Genomic DNA, 21,235 nt, shown 5'->3' with positions numbered 1-21,235 from the left:
AAAATTCGGCTCTGTTACAGCTGAAATGCTAATGAGCCTGAAATAAACGAATGGGTTAAAAAAAAATACACTTACATCAACAAAAGTGGTCCGAGGAATAATACATTCACTTGCGAGACACTATCATGAGCAACGCCGACACAGCTTTAGTTATAGCCAGGCCAAAGCGCAATGCATTGTCATGACATTGCGCGTGTGTTCAAACACAAAATGAAGTTCGATCGTATTCGTCCCCACATATTGTTGGTTGTATTCTGTTGAATGGAAAAAGCGCAATTTTGCATTCTGTTCAAGCTCAAGTCCAATCGAGTTGAGCAAATGTGACAACCTTGCCACGCAATTCGACGTAAACAACATTGGTCTCCATGTTCCATTTCTATGAAGCAAAAATAGTAATGGTTTTTCGGGTGGAATAAACACGCAAAATTTAGCATTCAACCACATTCAAAACAAATTTAGCATCCAAACGAAATCGAATAATAATTTTCATTCAAATTTCAACAATTTAGAATTATTTCCGGAATTATGCCGATCAGATAGAAAGTAAATTGAACCACCAATAAGGATGACTTATTTTGACCATTGTTTCGCGACAAGGCGAACGAATTTAAGAATGTAAAAGTCGATTTCGATCGAATTGTAAAATCCGATCACTCATATGTATATATGAATATTGAGTTCTACAAATCGGTGAAGAGTAATAAAAACATCCATGAATAAAGGAAGCAATATGGCTGTGTTTCAAACTTAGATTACCGATGTGAATACTCCTCGATTGAATGACAACGATAAAATAACGCGATTCCAAACAGGCCGATTAATCAGCTCCATTGAAGTTAGCTGGCGTATCGCTGTTTTCCAATTTATGAACGAGACCAAGCTGTTATAAACTAAGCCATGTTGAAAATCACATGCACGTATTTTCTAACAAGGAGACAGCAATAAATATTGATTTATTATATTTCATTTTTTCTACTTTACGACAAACTTATATTACTTTTTTCAGTTGACGTTTAACTTTTAAGAGATCAAACATGTCAGTTACGTTAATGAAATACACCAAGAAACATCATATAACCTTTCGTTCAAATCATTTAATTCGTTTTGTTATCGGTCACATTCGATTTATTTTAAAGATCGTTAAAATATTCAAACACACTTACAATACATTAGTGTGTTTTATTCAACACCCAAAATATTCATTAGAAATAAATTTTTTGGCAGAACAACGTTTGCCTGGTCAGCTAGTAATAAAATAAAAACATATTACTGTTATAGGTTATAGAGTTATAAGTCATCCGGGAGGGGGAGTCTAAAATCGTGGTTTTCTGTCCACGTCGTATGCCCCTTACGAGTTCAATTTTTAGTCCCGCTTTAAATATTTAATTAGTTGATGAACGTTTAATTTGAAAAGTCGGACAACACTATTGATCGTCTTTTATCTTCGCATCAAAGACATAAACCACAAACGATATATTTAAATTTTCCTCTCCGCATAATCGATGGTACAGTGTAGCTACCTATAACAGTTTTGAGTTGCAGTGAAGTCAGTTCACCATTGTTCACATTAGCACGCTTGAAAGCAATTCTAAATTCCAAAAATCCTCAATGAAAATTATTGATAGACGTTATTTGAGTCCTCAATACGCGCTGTTTAGATTCTTATTCAACAATAGCTAAACGAATATTTCGATATCTCTACCATAAATCATTATTATAATATAAAACCATTGAAACAAATAATTTTTTTGAGGGTTTCTTCACTATTTACAGTTAACATGGTACTCTATTACATAGGAAATTCATTCCATTCAGCAATAGTGATTTTCATTCATGATTATCATTTTAAAATGTGTTTGTTTCTCCCACAAATGCAATATCATATTCGTCTCATGCCTTCAAACAGTCTCATTTTCGTTATCGCAAACCCAGCTAATGCACACTACCAACTTGAAGGGAACAAAACGAAACGATAAAATTTGACAGCGGCCATTGACAAGTTCATGCATACAATTCTCCTGCTGCTTCTGTGTGGGTGAGTTTAGGAATCGAATGTGATTATTTTTCCTCGTTCACTAGCGAAACTCTCGGTTCGCATGCATTCTATCGATATGCTCTCGTAAAGTCGGTCGCTCGCGGCGCGAATATCAGCACGAGTGGAAAACAATGAAGTTTTCGCTACTGGCGGCTTAGTATACCTACAAATAGTGGAGCAAAGAAGAAGCGTATGTTTAACGAAGGACGATTTACGTGGGCACGAAGAGAGCGCAAAAAAAGTTTGCTATGAATCATCTGAGATTCATCTGTGTGTTCTGAGTGGCAATAGAAACAAAAAAGGTCGGCAAGTTTTGTTTTGACAGATGTGCTCTCGTGTTGTGTCTTATTGCTCCCTTTCGGAAGCAGACGGCAATAATTGAATTATGGTGCGGGCCATTTGGCTAAAAATATCGTGCAAACAATTTTTTGAGTGCTGTTTTTTTTTCTGTAGGGAGGAGATGAAAACAATCCGTGAACCCTGACTTGTTCCGTTGAGTTCGTTTGCATTTATGTGAATCAATATTCCAAACCAAAATATCGATGCTCCATTCCAGTAATGCTGTGCAAAATTCAATGTCAAGAAAAGAACAGAAAAGATTAATCACTTTGTGCAATTTTCATTTGCATCTTCGATGTTCAGTGTATGTGTGTGTTAGCGGTGCGAGGTTGACGTTCTGACGGTTCTCCGTTGCCTTCTCTGTTCCCGTGGCCGATGATCTCATTCGCGGATTACCTTCTCAAACATACGACGAGGGGCGCTGTGTGAGTTATGTGTTGTGTGCTTTTGCGGCTGCTGCTGTCAGACTTGTACTCGGAAGTGTGTTTATGTGTGTGCTCCACACAGTGGGCTGCTACTAATATTGAAAGTCAAAAATACTTTTTTTGGACAATCATTTGAAGGCTTTTGTGGTATTCCGTATTTTCTCCATTTTTGGAACTAGATTCAAACTGCTAATATATTCATAATTGTTTCTTTTTTACATTTCGAATATAATTTATTTTGCAGAACAATTCAATACTTCAACGTTTAGGTGAATGTTAATTGATATTTTGACGTGGGACTACGTCTAACCGGAATATATGGAGGGTAAAATGAAAACCTAAACACAGAACATGCAGGAAAAAATGGAAGATTTCGAATGCTTATAGCTCGAACATTTCGTACTGGATAGGAGAGATGTTTGCATCACTTGATAGGGAATATTTCTACGCATCTATCGCAACTAACAAAATGTTGTTTTTCATTAGATAAACAATTGAATAACTGTAAAATATTAGGCGTTATCTAAACGCCCTAACTGCATCGTTTTGAGTGGCCCGATTTACGGTTTCCCTAACACAGCCATCAAAACCAAGCAGCCTTGGGGAAATCGGCATTGCAAATTCATACAAATTGGGGGTATTTTTGTTCCGATTGAAATGTGTTTCCCTAACACAGACTTCAAAACCGAGGTTTCTGGGGAAATCGGCTCTGCAAATAAATGCAAACTGCGAGTACTTTTGTCCTCGCTTGCCTTTGTGCAGAGTGGAATATGTCTGTCCTAACATGATCTTCTAAACTTAGGAACCTGGGAAAATCGTGCAGACACTAGAAGCGAATGAACTTCCCAGTTTCAAGCAAATTCGAGATTCGAGAAGTATGTACACTTTTGGGATGTAAACTCCAGAGGGAAATGTAAAATAAAATAATCGTTTGATAATTTTTTTTTTGTCTTTATTGGAAAGATTTTCAGCCTTAGGTTGGTTCATCAAACGTTTGATAATTCTTCCGTACATATATTTTGTTCTAGTCATCATACCAAACGTAAAAGGTCCGTCATTAAATTTACTTGTAACGAAGAACAATCAATCACAATAAATGAATTGACTTTACACGGCATTTGTTCATTTTTTTCACTCACAGAGCAAATATATTGAACTCAATTGAATTTGGAAACTGTTTCATTCAATCAAGAATTTAATCAATACAAACGAATGATTGCTAAGCTAAGGTAGTTCCACGTGAACCTTGCGGTTATATTATAGATATAACCCACTAATTTTTTTTATAACACTACTTAACTGTGTAAGTGATTTTTTGAAAAATCTATTAAATGCAAATCAGGACGTATTTAAGGAAAAATTGCAGCAAAATAAGATAACCGAGGTGCTGGATGTCGAAAAACGAATTGTAGAGCGATTAGAGAGCTTTAATTTGGTTGACCAAAAACAATCAAGTTTTTTTGGGAAAAATAATGAAAACGCCTATCCAAAACAAAATACATTTATTTTTTCAGATCCAAATGTGTTACCTAATTTTATTAATTTACATGTTTTACAACTGTATCCGGTACTAATTTTTCTTATTTTTTAAAAGGAAGCTAAAGAATCACCTTAAGCACAGCGTACGTTTTTTATTAGAACCAGTTTTACGTAAACATAGCCAAAAAATAAATTTTAACAACTCTGTCATATTTAGAATTTGACCATATGCATAAATGGGTTTATTCTCATCAAATACGGTTCTGTATCACTAGAAAGGATCCGCGTCAGCTTCCTAACATAATATTAAGGAAAAAAATAAAAAACAATATAAAAAAGGTTGTTTTTTTCGACTATATACAGTATTAGACAGTATATAAGTTGTACTCGATTATACACGATTTTAGACTCAATTGTATACAGTTTTTAAAAAAATAATACTAGAACAAATAGAGCCTAACACAGAAAAAGTTCAATAACTTTGAAATTCGACCACATGCGCAGACGGATTTATTCATCAAATTTGATCCTCTATCACCTCCTGAAGGAATTCGGATTTGTATGTGAGAAAGGTACTTTTTGAATTTAATGAGATGAAAAAAAAAATTAAACTCTTTTAAATAACAAAAATATATGTATATAAAAAAATATATGTATATAAAAAATATGTATATAAAAAAATATAAAAATATATGTATATATATCACCTTCCTCCTCCCGAAAGACAGCAACACATTGAACCCATCAAAGTACAGACCGATAACGTGCCTATCGAGTCTGTACAAAATACTGAGCAGCATAATTACCGCCAAAGTTTCTGCTCACTGCGAACAGCATCACATCATCGCAGAAGAGCAGAAAGGATGCAGGAAAAATACGCATGGCTGCAAAGACCAGGCCATCATCGACGCAGCCATAGTCGGCCAGGCGGTTTATAACCAGCGGAACCTAAGCATGGCCTATATCGATTACAGGAAGGCTTATGACTCCATACCTCACTCGTTTCTCGTCCGGGTATTGGAGCTCTACAAAATTGATCCCTTCGTCGTTAGGTTCCTGCAGCATGCGATGAGGCAGTGGAGTACGTCTCTGCACCTCAGTGATGGGGAAAATGTGTTGCAGTCTAGAACGCTGCAGATAAAGAGGGGGATATTCCAAGGCGACTCTTTCAGCCCGCTTTGGTTTTGTCTGGCATTGAACCCCCTCAGTAGGACGCTCAATAGAAACGGTCATGGCTATAAAATAAGGTATGGCGACGGCGCCCACGAAGAAGTGACCCATACCTTCTACATGGATGATCTCAAGGTCTACGCTGATTCACGTCAGCGTCTAGGTGTAGCTATCCGGGTTGTCGAAGACATAAGCAGGGACATTTGCATGGAGTTCGGCCTCGACAAGTGCCGCTGTGTCCATCTGCTGAAAGGGCAGCTTACCGAATCCGGAGGTTACGAGGTCTATGACGGCGAGTTCATAAGAGACATGGTTCGTGGCGAATCCTATAAATATCTTGGATTCCGACAGCTCACCGGGATTCGCCACTCCGACATCAAGACGGAGCTGCGAGACAAGTTCTTGAGTCGAGTGAACTGTGTCCTGAGGACTTTCCTCAACGCGGGGAACAAGGTACGCGCGATCAACACATTCGCGGTTCCCCTGCTGACCTTCAGTTTTGGTGTAGTCAAATGGAGCAAAACTGACCTAGAGGACCTTGAGAGGAGGATGAGGAAAGCATTTAAAGAGGCCGGAATGCACCATCCTCAATCGGCACTGGAGAGAGTTTCACTGCCACGCAAAGAAGGGGGACTTGGAATAGTCGACATATCTGCACTGTGTGTTGCCCAAGTACGACAACTGCGCGAGTACTTCGCAGAACGCGCCAACCAAAACGCGCTATACCGGGCTGTCTGCGCCGCCGACAGAGGATACAGCGCTCTGCACTTGGCGCAAGCGGAGTACCAACTCAACTGCAATCTGCAGACAGTGGAGGAGAAGATTGCAGCTTGGAAGCAGAAGGCAGTGCATGGTGCCCACCCCCATCAACTGGACCGGCCACACGTCGACAAGGCCGCATCTAATCTGTGGCTAACGCGTGGTGAACTCTCTTCAGTAGTAGAAGCCGACATGATAGCCATCCAGGACAGGATAATGCCGACGAGAAACTGCAGGCGGTACGTCTGGCATCAAGACGTTGATGACATTTGCCGGATGTGTCATCAACCAGGTGAAAACATAGAGCACATTATGGGAGGCTGTCCCGTTTTGGCCAACGCAGCCTACACCGAGCGCCACAACAACGTGGCCCGTATTGTTCATCGACAACTGGCGCTCCAATGTGCTCTACTGGAAGACAACGTACCAAACTACCGGTACCTGCCTGCACCTGTCCTGGAAAATGACCGTTTCAAGCTGTACTGGGATCGCACTGTTCTGACCGACCTCTCGATCCACCACAACCGGCCAGATATAATGGTTTACGACAAGAGCGACCGCAAAGTCACCATCATCGATGTCGCTATTCCACTGAACCAGAATCTGGAGGAGACCCACGGTCGCAAAATCTGCAAGTACCGACCATTGGCCGTGGAGCTCAAGGAACTGTGGGGGCTAAGGGAGGTCCCAAGAATTGTTCCAGTCGTTCTCTCTGGAACTGGAATTGTCCCGAAGACACTTCTGGAAGCGCTAAAGGTGTTGAATATGGAGAAGGAATTGGCCGGCATCCAAAAGTCGGTCATCCTTAGCACCTGCGCGATTGTCCGACAATTTCTCGGTCAGGACTGAAACAGCACGAGCATGCAGATACGTGCATTCCGCAGAGCCTAGTCCCCCTTTGGCATTCAGAAGCCCGGGGGCAGGTGAAAATTCTGGCTAGGTTCGCCTAGTTAAGAAGTGAGATAAGTCTGCCAAAAAAGTGTATATAAAATAATTAATGAAAAAAAATACTAGAGTATATACAGAATTCTGTTTTATACAGTGAATAGTATTTCGAGACTGTATATAACCGAGTCCATCCTGTATAGGGGAAAACATTGTAGGTTACATTTATTTGGTTCCACCTTGTATTGTTTATTTTGAATCAAGCAAACAACTAAAATAGTACACGTAACTATCAACAATACCGATTAAGTAGCTCTTGACATATTTCGGTTTCGACTATACGGCAAACCTTTAACTGATATGAAACATTCAAGGAACAATTTAAGAGAAAAATATACTTCCCGATTTCTCAATAAATGATTTTTTTCTAAATTTAGATTTTTGAAGCTCCTTAATCGTAAAAATTAGTAGAGTATCGTATATTAGTAACATTAATAAACCAATTTCTTCCGGTTTTTTATAACGCAATTAAAGATTGTATTGTATAATCATATTCGAGTTTGTTTGAAATACGCAGAGTGGTTGAACAAAACTGCTGGTAGTTATGTTTCATAGAACAAAGGATACGAATTCAACTTTCGTAGCAGTGCTTCAGCACGAAAGAAAATAGGACAGTGGACAGCAAGCGACTAGATGACCCACAGATTGAAAAAAAACCTTTCAAAATATTTACATGATTTTAATGCTTATCAAAAATCTACAATTTTCTAATTGCGCTCATGTACAATAATCATCCTAATATCCCGTATGTTTTTACGGCAGTTGACTTATCTGTTCCTCGGTACCGAACAGCCTTATACAATATGAAGAACATTTTTTTTTATCCAAAATATATATTTTTATTAAGGCTCATATGGCGTCAGCCTAACGGGGCCGGGAGTTCAATATTTTGACAATGTTTGCTCACAACTATGTTAGTAATATGTAACCGATTACTCGCGGTTGGCTCGAGGCTAGTATTACAAGTGTTCTCATAATTGGGATGTTGCAGTCTTCAGTGCTCTGTACGTGTGCACGACGTGGGATACTTCCTATTGGGATGCAGCTGACCGTTAATCAGCAACGCCCCCCTAGTCTGCACCCCATATCTAGCGTGGTGCGTCTTTCTCGACTCGAGGAATCCAGGATAGAACATTGAAGAACATTGATAATGTTTATAGCGTATACTTATCAGACTCATTTACATATTATCTTACTTTTACAGAGTCAAATTTCTCCTTAAACTAAAACTTATTCGCTCTATGATTAGGTTATTACATGTAATAATAAGTATTTCCGGAATATTTCGAATTTAATACGCTATAAGGGTAAAATGATACTCCCGAAAAGCTTTTGAATGTTCTGAATTTCATGAAAGATACGAAGACAACGGACTATCGATTGGGATGAGAATGGGTCATGGGGGTGAGATTGGGTTAGATTGACAAATATGCGAATATTTTCGAAACTTTATTATGGGAAACATTTTTATGGGAAATATTTTCACTATTTCCAATGCATAATTAACCATGTTATTGTTTAATAATTCATCAAAAAAAATCCCCTTTTGACTCAATCTTACCACCATGACCCATTCTCATCCCAATCGACGGTATCATAAATTAATTCTACTAAGTCAATAATTTAATTCTATCACGCTAACTTAGAATGTAGATATCCCAATTGAAATCGTTCTGTTTAATAAAGACTGTGTTTGATATAGCTGTAGAAGCTCAACAAAATCAACTGAAAACATTTAGAGAGCATACTGTGTGTGTACTTGTCGGTCATTTTACGCTAATAGCTTCCAAACTAAGACGAATTAAATTTTATAGATATAATTGGGGTAACCCCAAAATTTGCAGCATTTGATGTGCCTTATACTCAGTATTGATTATTTCAAATATAGAGTAATTTCATGCCTAATTAGTAGATATTAATTCGACCAACTCCGCGTTTTGCTTTGAGATTTTGTACATTGGCAGCTACCCAAAATAGCAATGTTCATTTCGATTTCCATTGCGACTGTTTTTAAAAAATCTTACCTCGGAAGTCAACTGTCTGATTGAAAGATGATGTTTGACATAGTTATTGAAAAATAATTGTACTTAAGGCGATAAATATAATGAAATAGTACACAATGAAAAAAAAACTTACTAAAAAATGATTTCAAATTCAAAACTTTTGTATCACCCACTCAACAGTGTCCTCAAACTATTCAGTCAGTCAGCGTTTCGCAAATACAATTTTTAAAGTTTAAAAGTTTTTAGAGGTTTTCTATCTTTTTCGTATTATTTCCAATCCATAAATAAATTTATTGCAGTGTTCAACCAAATTAATCCTCTCGAACTGTTCTACGATTCATTCAAAGGTACCAAATGTCAACCCCTTTTCTTAATGGTGCAATTTTGTTTTGAGAGCTCTCAAAAATCATGTATTCTACGCCACTATGTCCACATTGACAATTGCATATTAAAATGATGAGATTGAAACGAATTTTTGCATAATTAAGCCAAATAACAGTAGTTTGGTAATTCCACATTGATTAAAAAAAACAGTTGATTATGATTTTTTGAAAGAAAAATCTGATGAGATTGAATTTTTCATAAGAAATAACGAATAAGGTGATTGTTTAGTGGAGAAATAAAAAAACATTAATTCCAAATTTTTTACTTTTCTTATTTTACTTGAAAAGTTATTATGAAATGAAGTGAAGGCACTTTTTAGTTGGAAACGCTGTAAAATATTTTTAAATTACTTCGTTAAATGGCTACGATTTTGCAAAGGATTTTTATCAATTTTGGAAAGTTTATTTCGTAAGTCTCACATTACGAAACTAGACAACCAACTTTGGTATATTAAAATAGTAGTCTAACGTGGCTTGGGCGGGGCGTGTGATTCTTACGATTAATCGTTTGTGTTCTTACCGATGTGTTCACACCAGATTGACGTGTCGCGAGCGTGGTTTTGGCATGCAAACGAATACACTTCACGCCGGCGATATTTGTACTTCTCATCTTCTCCCTTGCATATGGTTGGTTGTTTGTAGTAGTGACATAATTTTAATTTTTCGCGTTTTTTTTTTAGTTTTTACGTTTTTCACCGTCCGATTTTTGTCTCGGTTCGTCCAACGGTGTTGGAATATTTAACACTCCTATACACGCGCATTGGTCTGTCAGACCGAGAAATCAATAATTCGTTCATTTCTCAGAAAATATCAACACTACGACTTTGCGATTCTCTCTAGCCTCGTTATTCGTCGTTCGTCATCGTTCAGCGTATCGCATGTGTTGGTACAAAGGGGACGTGTGCCACTTTTTTAACACTTTCGGTCTGACACACCGACGCGAGTATAGGAGTAACTTTTTTGGACAAGTGCCTTTTTTCATATTCTAGAATATTGTTGATTGAAATGTATGAATTAATGTTAGTGGTGTGGAATATCTATTGAATATAATGCATAATATCATTACTGGACTATTATAATTTGATTTCAGTCCCTTTTGTAACTGGATTGAACGGACCCATATATTAACTATTCGTCGATATATTCGTCGTTAGATTCATACGTTCAATAGCAAAATATAAATGTTTGACTTTCGTATAGTTATTCGTTATATATAATGTTAATACATATACACACTTGTGAAAGAATTTCACTTGTTGAAGAATTGTAAACAGTAAACTATAAACTAATCGGTAACTTATGGTAACTTTTAACAGTTACAGTTTCGGGGATATTTTTTTATAATGGACAATATCGACAAGAAAACAAGAAAAAGAAAAGGAAGTTCCAAGATCCTTTTATATCCTCTTTTTATGCCCTATTTAAAAAGGCATTAATTCTTAGTTTACCAAGAAAACAGGGACAACGAATATTAGAAATATGAAAATTTTATATTCAAGAACCTTTATCATCTGGTAATTATCTAGAAGGTCGTTATACATTCTTGTCTTCGACAAAAGACCCGAAAAACACGCAACAACTGAATTAAATGTAAAAAATATGTTTGTTTCGAGCATGCAGTTATGCTATGTTCTGATGCTTACTCCAATGAAACCACAATCGATTAATACGTTTTTATGTTATTTTATAGCTCTTTATACTTCCATGAATTATATTCAGTTGCTTACTTTCAATTAATAACAGGAAAAATTTGAATTTCGTTATTTGTGTTGGAGTATCAAAAATTACTCTATCTTGACGAGGCTGAATTAGATGACTATTAAAACATAACAAAGACGAAGAAAACATATTTTTTGGAGTTTTTTCATTCAATCGTACCCTCTTCTTCAAATAAATGCCAATACAGCCTGAAAAATACACAATGGCAACATTACAGAGAAGTTCAATTTTCGGTCTGTGACACCGTGCGCGAGTATACGTGTTATGATTTTGCACGCGAGTACAGGAGGGTTAAAAATAAACCAATTTTCATTCTTTCATTCAAAAATACACATAGACAATTTGTATAAAACACGCCGAAGACACGCCCCTGGCACGGTGCAATGTGAGTGAATTAAAATGTCGTTGCGAGAAGTGAACACGCCCCGCTCACGCCACGTTGACGCCCCGCTGCAGTGAGAACATGGCCTAAGGCGAGCTAAAATAATACAAAGGGGTGGATTGAGATGTGCTCTCTCTGTGTGCTCCCGTGGCCGAGTGGTTAGCGTCACAACTAACATGCCGGGTGTTCGGGTTCGATTCCCGTTCTGGTCGGGAGAATTTTTCGTCAAAGAAATTTCCTCCGACTTGCACTGTGATCACGCGTATTCTAGAGCTTGCCACTCAGAATGCATTCAAGGCGTGTTATTTGGCATAGAAATCTCAACTAAGTACTAATAAAAATGACGCAAGTAATACTACGTTGAGACGGCGAAGTTCCTCTAGGAACGTTAGTGCCATTGAAGAAGAAGAAGAAGGATTGAGATGTGAAAGATTAAAATTTAATTATTTTTTTTCCACAATAACATGATAGTTATTTTTCCTAGAAAATTCATTGACTTCCCAATAGCTTTGTCGAACACCTTGTTCCAATCAAACAGCATCTTGCATCAAACATGAATCATGCTTTTTATGCCTCAACAACCCACTGTGACGTCTTTGTGTATCGGCGTTTTGACGTAGGATTACGTCTTTCGGGAACATATTGGGGTACAAATTAAAAATAGAAAATCGAGCACATCGTGAAAATTGTCCAATTTCAAACGCTTATTGCTCAGTCATTTCATGATGGATTGATGAAATGTTTGCGTCAATCGATTGCGGCACTCTATAACAATTTTTTATATTGAAGAAAATAATATATGTCATGAAAATAACTATCAAACAATTGAAAAGTCTCAACCCCTATCCTAACGTAAATAACCACTTCTGATTGGTCGAAATTGACGACACATGAGGCGGGTCCCTAACAGAGACATCAAAACCAAGCTGCCTGGGGGAAATCGACATTGCAAATATATGAAATTCGGGGGCATTTTTATATTGCAAGTAAGGTGAGTGCTACGATTAATTCTAGCAAATAAAATTTAAATTTGGAACTTTAATGTTGGTTGCTTCGTGAAACTGTATTTGAATGAATCCTGTATTTAAAAAAAAATAGTACAAGTGTAAGTGTAAAATTGCATAGGGTAGCAGTTGTGTTAAAAATGACTTGATATATGAAACGATTTATTTCAATTTTCATAAATAAAAACCAAGGTGTGTTCCCGCTCGAGAACGGGTCGTTTGGTTTAAGCTGTCTGTTTTGTTGTGTTCATTTTCACCAAAAAAAAAATTTATACGACGAGAAAAAATTGGAAAAGTGAAGAAATATTAGAAAAAGTGATTGCTCTACATATAATATTAGGTGTTGTTAGTCCAATTAAAATTCGCATTGGGTTGAATAAACACTCAGAAAGTAAAAATTATGGAAGAAAATTACCTTTTCCATTTCAAATATGTTTTCTCTATATTACAGTAACATGTTTTTACTGATGAGAAAAATTGATAATTATGTTCGGTATTGGTAATTATCTTATATTACATTGGTGAGTTTTTTTCTTTATTTCACCCATACATAACACATCTCGTCTAGGATCACAGAGGGTCGTTCCACTTCGGTATATTTTATCTGATACGCACTATCCAAGGATTGTTTGCTATTCTTCTGTCGTCATCACTCGGTAAACACTGGTGAAGTGAACAAATAATACCCAACAACCAAACAAAACGGTCTTTTTCAGGAGGTCACCAAATCATCATCAAAGAGTTTAGCGATGTAATTCTTCAAACATATCCAAAATCAACAGATAGCCTAACGGAATCCTACGTGAACTATGCGGTCGTGTCTCGGACACAACCCTTCTGTGACTTTTTATGCCTCCGATGTGTAGCTAACCCATTGTGTGTGGTGTTATGACCGCATTCGCACACGCACACAGCGACACGTTCTCACTTCTTTGCGCAAAAGAACAACGACAGCACGGAACAGATCCGATCGCTCTCAATGCCGACGGAGCTGTCTGGAAGCGAACGTGTGACGCGAGCGGCGGGTCATTTTTGTCGCGTTGTGTTGTACAAGGTGTTTTTTTCTCTCTCATCATCATTTGACAGTTATCCGTTATCGCGCAAATACCCACTCACGTCCGGTTTTTATTGATTCGTTATCAATCGAATGGGTAATGTGCGACATTGGCGAGCGGCTTGCGGTTTGATCACGGACTCACGGTTGTTTATCTCGACATACAAACCGCGTAGAAGTGCTGTTCGTTATCAATTCACTTCGACTTCGAGCAGGGGTATTCGGATTGCGGAGAAGATTCGTGTTGCTATGCTGATGAAAGTGCAGTGGAATTGATGGAGAATAGTGTCACTCAAAATATGCCAAAAAATGTAGATTGTGTGATTAGCTAATTATAGTTTACGTGCATTCGTCTCGTTCATTCGTGTGTCACCGGAAGTAACCCGTTATTGTGCTTTTTTTAGTTCTGTATGGAAAACAGCGTAATATAGTAAAACAGAAACATCCATTGGGGGCGATTGTTCTAAATGAATGCGAGTGTGTGACAGTGTGATTACAACGAGAAAAACTAGCGGATAAATGAATAGGAATATGAAGCGACAGCTGGAGAAGTTTAAGGAGGAGCTCAAATCGAATTTAACCAGGTAAGCATCGTAAAACAAAAGCGAAAAATGCGGCAGAAGCATAGCGATTTAACATATCCTCGCCCCGTTCTTTCTGTAAATACACGTTTGAGAGGAGAGCGTGTGTTTGCGTCGCCGCTCCCTAGTATTTGTTTTGATATTACTCTTCGTTCCAAAACAACGTGAGTAAGCGTTGTGTTGTGTTCGGGCATTTGTCATCTTTTTTGTTAGGTGCCTGTGCGTTGTTGTGTTGGTGGCGACTGGAAGGTTACAGAATATTTGAGATTATTTATAGGAGATTGCAATGCTGTCAGTGTTACTAAATGATGACTAGAAGTAATGCGGTGGAAATGAGCGTAAGAAGAATTGTGTAGGAGATATACACTCATATACACTCAGTTGTTTTTAGGAATATAGACTATCGCAATGTCTATCAAGGTGAAAACTAATGATAATCAAAAATTGTCCGCACGAAATAATTGATAAACATATTTTATCAATCCACGAACATTTTGCGTTGATTCGATATAACGTACCCTCGTTATTACGTACCCTCGATATAACGTAACTCGATATAACGTACACATTTTCAATGTGTAGACATTCACTTCAGAATCGATATATAGAGTTTCATGAACAATTAATTAAATAATCCTGTCAATCTCACAGTTTCATAGAGTTCGTCTAGTGGTCTTTGGGCTATGGCATTTTCATAAAAATAATCTCGTGTTTTGCAACCCGTAATCAAACTCCATCATGCAGATCCTTTTTCACTACGTTTGAAAGTCGAAAACAAGCTTTCGAAACATTCTATTTAATTAATGATATATACAGCTTCAACCTTCAGCTTTTGGAATATTTCACGAACACCTTGGTGTTCGTAGATGTAATGGACAAAAATATCGAGAAGAAATAAAATATCTGTTCTATTTTACAGGAATTTTGTGAATTTACAAAATGTTTTGCTTACCAGCTCAATAGCAAATTCAATAACCTTACCAATTAGCTTTCATTTGGTTCGTATAACGGTCATAAAGGTCCTTCATACAGAGATATTTTGTTTGAATGAGAAATTATCCTTTGTCTTTGACGATGAAAGATTTAAAAAACAATCGTACTGCAAATCGAAAGGTAGTTTCGAAAGCTTAAATAAATTATGTACAAATTTGATTTGTTACTTTGACGAAAAAAAATTTATTTTATTTTTTTTGCATCAATTTTTGAAAAGCACCGAAAATATTAATTGGAAAGTTATTCTAAAGTTATCGGATTTTAACGATCTGTTTGTTTACGACAAAGCATCGATAAATCCGCGGATGGCGTGAGGTTTGTTCAAGGGATGGTTTTTTAATCAACTTGTCTCTCGAGTGATATTTTTTAAAAACCTGATTAAGCTCTCCTTAAAGTCGTTCTTGTTCTCGGTAAACTCTCGGACTTTACAGTGCAGAGAAACTACGAACGAGTGATGGAGCCATATTTATAGGTTTTTCCTCCCAACTCCACCAACCGATCCGTATTACAAGAAAGTCTGAAGAGCATTGCGAATGAAATTAACCAACCAACTGAAGATCCTAGAAGACAAATAAATCGTTAAGAGAGTGCTCAACTCATCAGCTGATATTCACTCTTGCGCTTTGAACAAGATGATGAGGAACTCCTTCGAATTTCGGCATCAGTTGGTCCGGAAGATGAAAATCTCAATGAAAATGTTGTGGTTTAGGACGAAGAAGAGCAAGTCGCTCTCTAAATGCGCGTTGTGCTTTGCGAAAGATCAACCTGGATAACATTGCATGTAGAAATACTCGAGAAGTGGTCTGATAACATCATCACAACATCATATATTTCCATTTATCATTTCTATGAACTGGTTTGCTTGAAGTCAAAAATTCTCAAAGAAAAATGTTTTACTTGTCTTGGATTTGATAAATGGAATTTATTTTGGTTTGAAGGTATTTTTTGAAATTAATTTTTTCGTTTTTTATTTATTTACATTTACAATAATATGAAGGAAAAATGACGAGTTGGCTTCACCTACTAGTTGGATTTTATCACCATTATTTACTAACCATACTCAAACATCAACATAATAAAATAACCTGAGCTATATTTTTGTGCTTTGATATAACGTACAATTCGATACAACGTACAATTTTGAAAGCGAAATGTACGTTATATCGAAGTTTCCCTGTATCTAGAACTTGAGTAAAACGTCATATGGTTACTAAAGCTTGTTTAGCTTGTATCTATCTTTATATATATATATATATATATATATATATATATATATATATATATATATATATATATATATATATATATATATACTAGCTAACCCGGCAAACTTCGTCCCGCCCATTTACTTGATTAATTCTCGAGTAATGCAGAAATTTGTGTTTTATTTGTATGGCAGCCACCCCTAAGAGAGGGGGAAGGAGTATCTTATCACCATAGAAACATTTATTGCATCCTAAAACCTCCACATGCCAAATTTGGTTTCATTTGCTTGATTAATTCTCGAGTAATGCAGAAATTTGTGTTTTATTTGTATGGCAGCCACCCCTAAGAGAGGGGGGAGGGGTATCTAACCACCATAGAAACATTCATTGCACCCTAAAGTTTCCATATGCCTAATTTGGTTTAATTTGCTTGATTAATTCTCGGGTAATGCAAAAATTTGTGTTTCATTTGTACGGCAGCCCCCTCTAAGAGAGGGGGAAGGAGTATCTTATCACCATAGAAACATTTATTGCATCCTAAAACCTCCACATGTCAAATTTGGTTTCATTTGCTTGATTAATTCTCGAGTAATGCAGAAATTTGTGTTTCATTTGTATGGCAGCCCCCCCTTTGAGTGGGGGAAGGACTGTCTAACCATCATAGAAGCATTTATTGCACCCTAAAACTTTCACATGCCAACTTTGGTTTCGTTTGCTTGGTTAATTTCCGAGTAATGCAGAAATTTGTGTTTCATTTGTATGGCAGCCCCCCCTTAAAGAGGGGGGAGGGGTCTCAAAATATCACGAAAACCTTCCCCGGCCCCAAAAACCCCTACATACCAATTTTCATGTCGATCGGTTCAGTAGTTTCCGAGTCTATAAGAATCAGACAGACAGACAGACATCACTCCATTTTTATATATATAGATATGGTAACATACATACCTCTCACGCAGAGATCACGAGCTCAATTCTAACTCCCGACATTCTCCCAAAAATGGAAGTAGAAGTGACGAACCAGCCGAAATGTGTTGAAAGTCACTATAATAAATAAAAAAAAGATATATCTGCGTCAATGTATGTGGCGATTTGGATGTTAGAAAATATTCTCATTTTCAAACAATGTGACATAAATAATGCAAAACCTGTTTGCCAGGCAGCGATGATTATAAAAGAAATTAGATTAAAGGATTCGTTCATAGTGGATAGACTTATCGATGTTTGCGCACAATTGTTTCCCAAAAGGAAATATTTAAAATAATAGACGAATTTCATGCTAATTCGACGACACGGGCAGTTGGCAGTACCGGCTCCGAGAGCAGTGAAACGTTGTGGGTTTGATCACATTGGTTTTTTAAGCAACTTCGCATACTTAAAAAATATTTCAAAAAATTAAATTAATTTTTCTTAAAAACGTATTTTTTATTTTTTATTCTCAAAACTAACTAACAATTTTCAACAAGTCGTCCATACATCGAAAGATGGGCACTTTTACAGAAAAAATGCATTTTTGCATGAAGACTCATGAAGATGTAATACCGTTCTGAATCATATTTCGGACACTTCTTAAAAATAACTTGAAATGCTTAATGCCTTGATGACATAACTATAAAATTAATATCAAAATTGATTCTTTAGCTTAACCCTTGAGTAATACCATCAGGACATTAAGCATTTCAAGTTATTTTTAAAGAGTGTCCGAAATATGATTCAGAGCGGTATTTTACTCGTAACATTTTTTGTGTGTAAATTCTCGCGATTAATATGTTCTATTTAGAAAAAAGTGAGCAGAGCAAGTAATTCGCGATAATTTATGCATAAAAATGTTACGATTTAAACATTAATAGTAATTTTTCAAAGGAAAATATGAAAAAGTTGTTCGAAAAAAAAATCCACGTAAAAGTAGCCATTTTCCGATGTATGGGTGGCTTGTTGGAAAACATTTGAATTTCAAAAACAAATGTTTTCGAGAAAAATGAATTTTAATACTGAAAATAAATTATATTCAATGAATTTTTTTTCAACAATTTGTTTGATGTTTTTCAATGAAAACCTCTATAATTTCGTTCATTTCACCCTTTAACTAAAATTTTGTATGTCTGATAGATTATTTGTGAGAATTTTTTTGAAATTTTGAGTTTCTCTTCAACTTTTTTTTCGAAAAATCCTAATTTAAAAACTATAAGATCTACAAAATGATGATCAAAGAATGAAATGTAGGAAACTACTTAGGTTTTCATTAAAAATATCAAACAAATTTTTGAAAATAAATCATTGCAAGAAAAATATTTTGAAAATTAAAATGCAGAATGCAGATGCAGAATATGTGTAACTTGTGTGTGAGATCATGAAAGATGAAGAAAATGTATGTATATTCTTGTAATCTTAACACTAGAACTACCAACCGGTCAAAATGACCGGTTATTTAATATGTTCGCAAGATTTTGTATTGAATTATATTTTTATATTTTTTAATCGTCTTATGACTTTTTCTAAATTCATGTGTTGATCAAAATTATAAATTATTTTGATCTCCCACTTCCCATTTTTCTGATATACATATGTGGTACATCTATCTAAACCGACCGGTTAAAATGACCGGTGGAGATTTTTAATGTTTCTAATACCCAAACTGCTTAGAAACTACTTCAATCTGCCTCTACGGTGCTAGCCAATCAAAATTTCCGGAACAATTAATGCTTCTAAATCACAAAATTCTAAAAATTTCCTAATTTTTTGGAAATTTGTAACATATAGTGATGCAATTTAATTTTTTTATTGACAGTTGTTGTACATGATTGAAATGAGTGCAGTATAAATATTTACAATATTGTTGACAATTGGGTTGATTTTTTATAAATTTACAGTTATTGTAGTTTTCTGTGTATGTAAATTTTGAATATTTTTCTTATATTGAGGGGAACAAAATAACAATATTCTAAATATATACTTTTATCTAGTTATAAAACTTTCACCCAAGAATATCGAGACGCTCGAACACATCTAAAGTTTTGAAGGGCGTAACATATTCAAGAGCAGACGTTTCCGATATCGACCAGGATGTTTTTAAGATTGAATCCTGAAATTTGACCTGGATATATTTCAGATAATCAATCAGAAGAAAAATTGTTTGTTTGCTCGGGAAGCAATAGTAAAGAGGATCAATTTATGTAGACCATGAAGAATTTTGATACCGTCGTCATCTTCGGATGTGGTGTTGCTCTAATTTACTCTAAACTATGAAACGACTGAATATGAAACTCTCACAGGAGCTTACGATATACAATATACTAAAAATTTACCTGCTAGCATTAAAATTTTCTGAAATATTTGCAAAATTACACAAGATTTTCTAAAACACTTTAAATACAAATTTTTTACCCTTTTTTCAAATCAACAAAAAAAAATCAATTTTTTTTCGTCAGAGCAATACATTAACTTTATATAGAATTATTGGAGCTTTCAAAACTACCTTTCTGTTTGCGGTGCGATCATTATGTATTGAATTATTTATCATCAAAGCCGAAAGAGTGATTGTTTATTCAAACAGAAATATCCCTGTTTGGAAAAGTCCTATAGGAACATTCTAACAATCAAATGAAAGCTGTTTGATAAGGTTAATAGGATTTGATATTGAGTTGGTTAGCAAAAAATTGTGTTAGTCCACATAAAGTTTGGTAAAACAAAAAGAAATCGTTTTTTTTATTTCTTCCCGATATTTTTGTCCACTACATCTGCATACACACAGATAAAAATGTGTAAAATAACATAACATATTCGTAACATATTCCAAAACCCGAAAATAGAAGCTTTAAAATTATGTACATTCCATCTTCATGCGTTGATTTTTCACGAAGTTACAGCATGTCAAAAATCACCTTAGAATTTCGACTTCGCACTCTGTTCCTATAACACTTTTGTCGAGCGTATATCTAAATAAAAACACAAATTAAAATGCTATATATTATGCAAATAGACGTATTCATCATGTACTTGCAATATTAGAATGAAATGTATTTTATTTTCCGTAAAACTTAATTCGACAACTAAACATCCTCCGGTCATAATGACCGGTTTGGTAGAAATAGGTATATAACAAATGTCGGTAGTTCTAGTGTTAATATAAGTATTTACTAAAAATGTGTTTATATTTGTGTTTATAAAATATATGCTATAATTCTCATTCGTGTGATATCTTTCGAAACAGACCTCAAAATGCAGTCCTGTTTTTCGAATGTATCACAAAAATAATTAGTTTGGCATCTTCAACTTTCTATCTTCCTATTTGAACATATAGAATTAAATATTTATATCTTAACAGTGTCGCAATACATGGAGTTTTCTATTAGGCCTTTCCTCAAGCATGGGTAACAACTTTTTTTTATATATAGAGTACCGTTATCTATTATTCATAGGATCACTGTTTTGATTCGTGACATTAAAATTCGTTCAGAAAAAGTGTAAACTGATACATTGTTGCATAAAGTGTAAGATCAGCCTACTTCCTTGCTGTGGTGACTGAGAGCAGGCAAACGACCAAAAAGGGTTAATGTTTAACTCGTAACTTTTTTATGTATAAATTATGTCGATTTACATGTTCTGAAAACTTGTTTCTATTTAGCAACATGTCAAAGCAAGAATTTACAAAAAAAAAAAAAAATTGTTGAAACCGATGGACATAAATTTCAAATTGACAATACCCGAAAATGTCAAAAAACCCGAACAATATAAAAACTGATAGCTACGTGAAGGCAAAGCG

General features: G+C 35.7%; 1 protein-coding gene across 7 annotated transcripts in view; it reads left to right on the top strand.

Annotated features, from left to right (window-relative positions):
- The first annotated feature begins 2,055 nt into the window (after nt 1-2,055).
- LOC129774926 (rho GTPase-activating protein gacI-like) overlaps nt 2,056-21,235 on the top strand; it is a 76,560-nt gene continuing 57,380 nt past the window's right edge. The window contains exons 1-2 of one of the 7 annotated variants that reach the window (XM_055779010.1): nt 2,056-2,225; nt 14,102-14,281. In XM_055779010.1, coding sequence (XP_055634985.1) covers nt 14,217-14,281 — 65 coding nt within the window. In that variant the 5' untranslated portion in view covers nt 2,056-2,225; nt 14,102-14,216. The other 6 variants (XM_055779007.1, XM_055779009.1, XM_055779011.1 and 3 more) reach the window with 6 other exon arrangements.

Source organism: Toxorhynchites rutilus, chromosome 3 (genome assembly GCF_029784135.1).
Source record: "Toxorhynchites rutilus septentrionalis strain SRP chromosome 3, ASM2978413v1, whole genome shotgun sequence".
In the NCBI taxonomy this organism is placed as follows: domain Eukaryota; kingdom Metazoa; phylum Arthropoda; class Insecta; order Diptera; family Culicidae; genus Toxorhynchites; species Toxorhynchites rutilus.
Note: the sequence above shows the minus strand (reverse complement) of the source record. Positions and strands in the feature narration are given on the sequence as shown.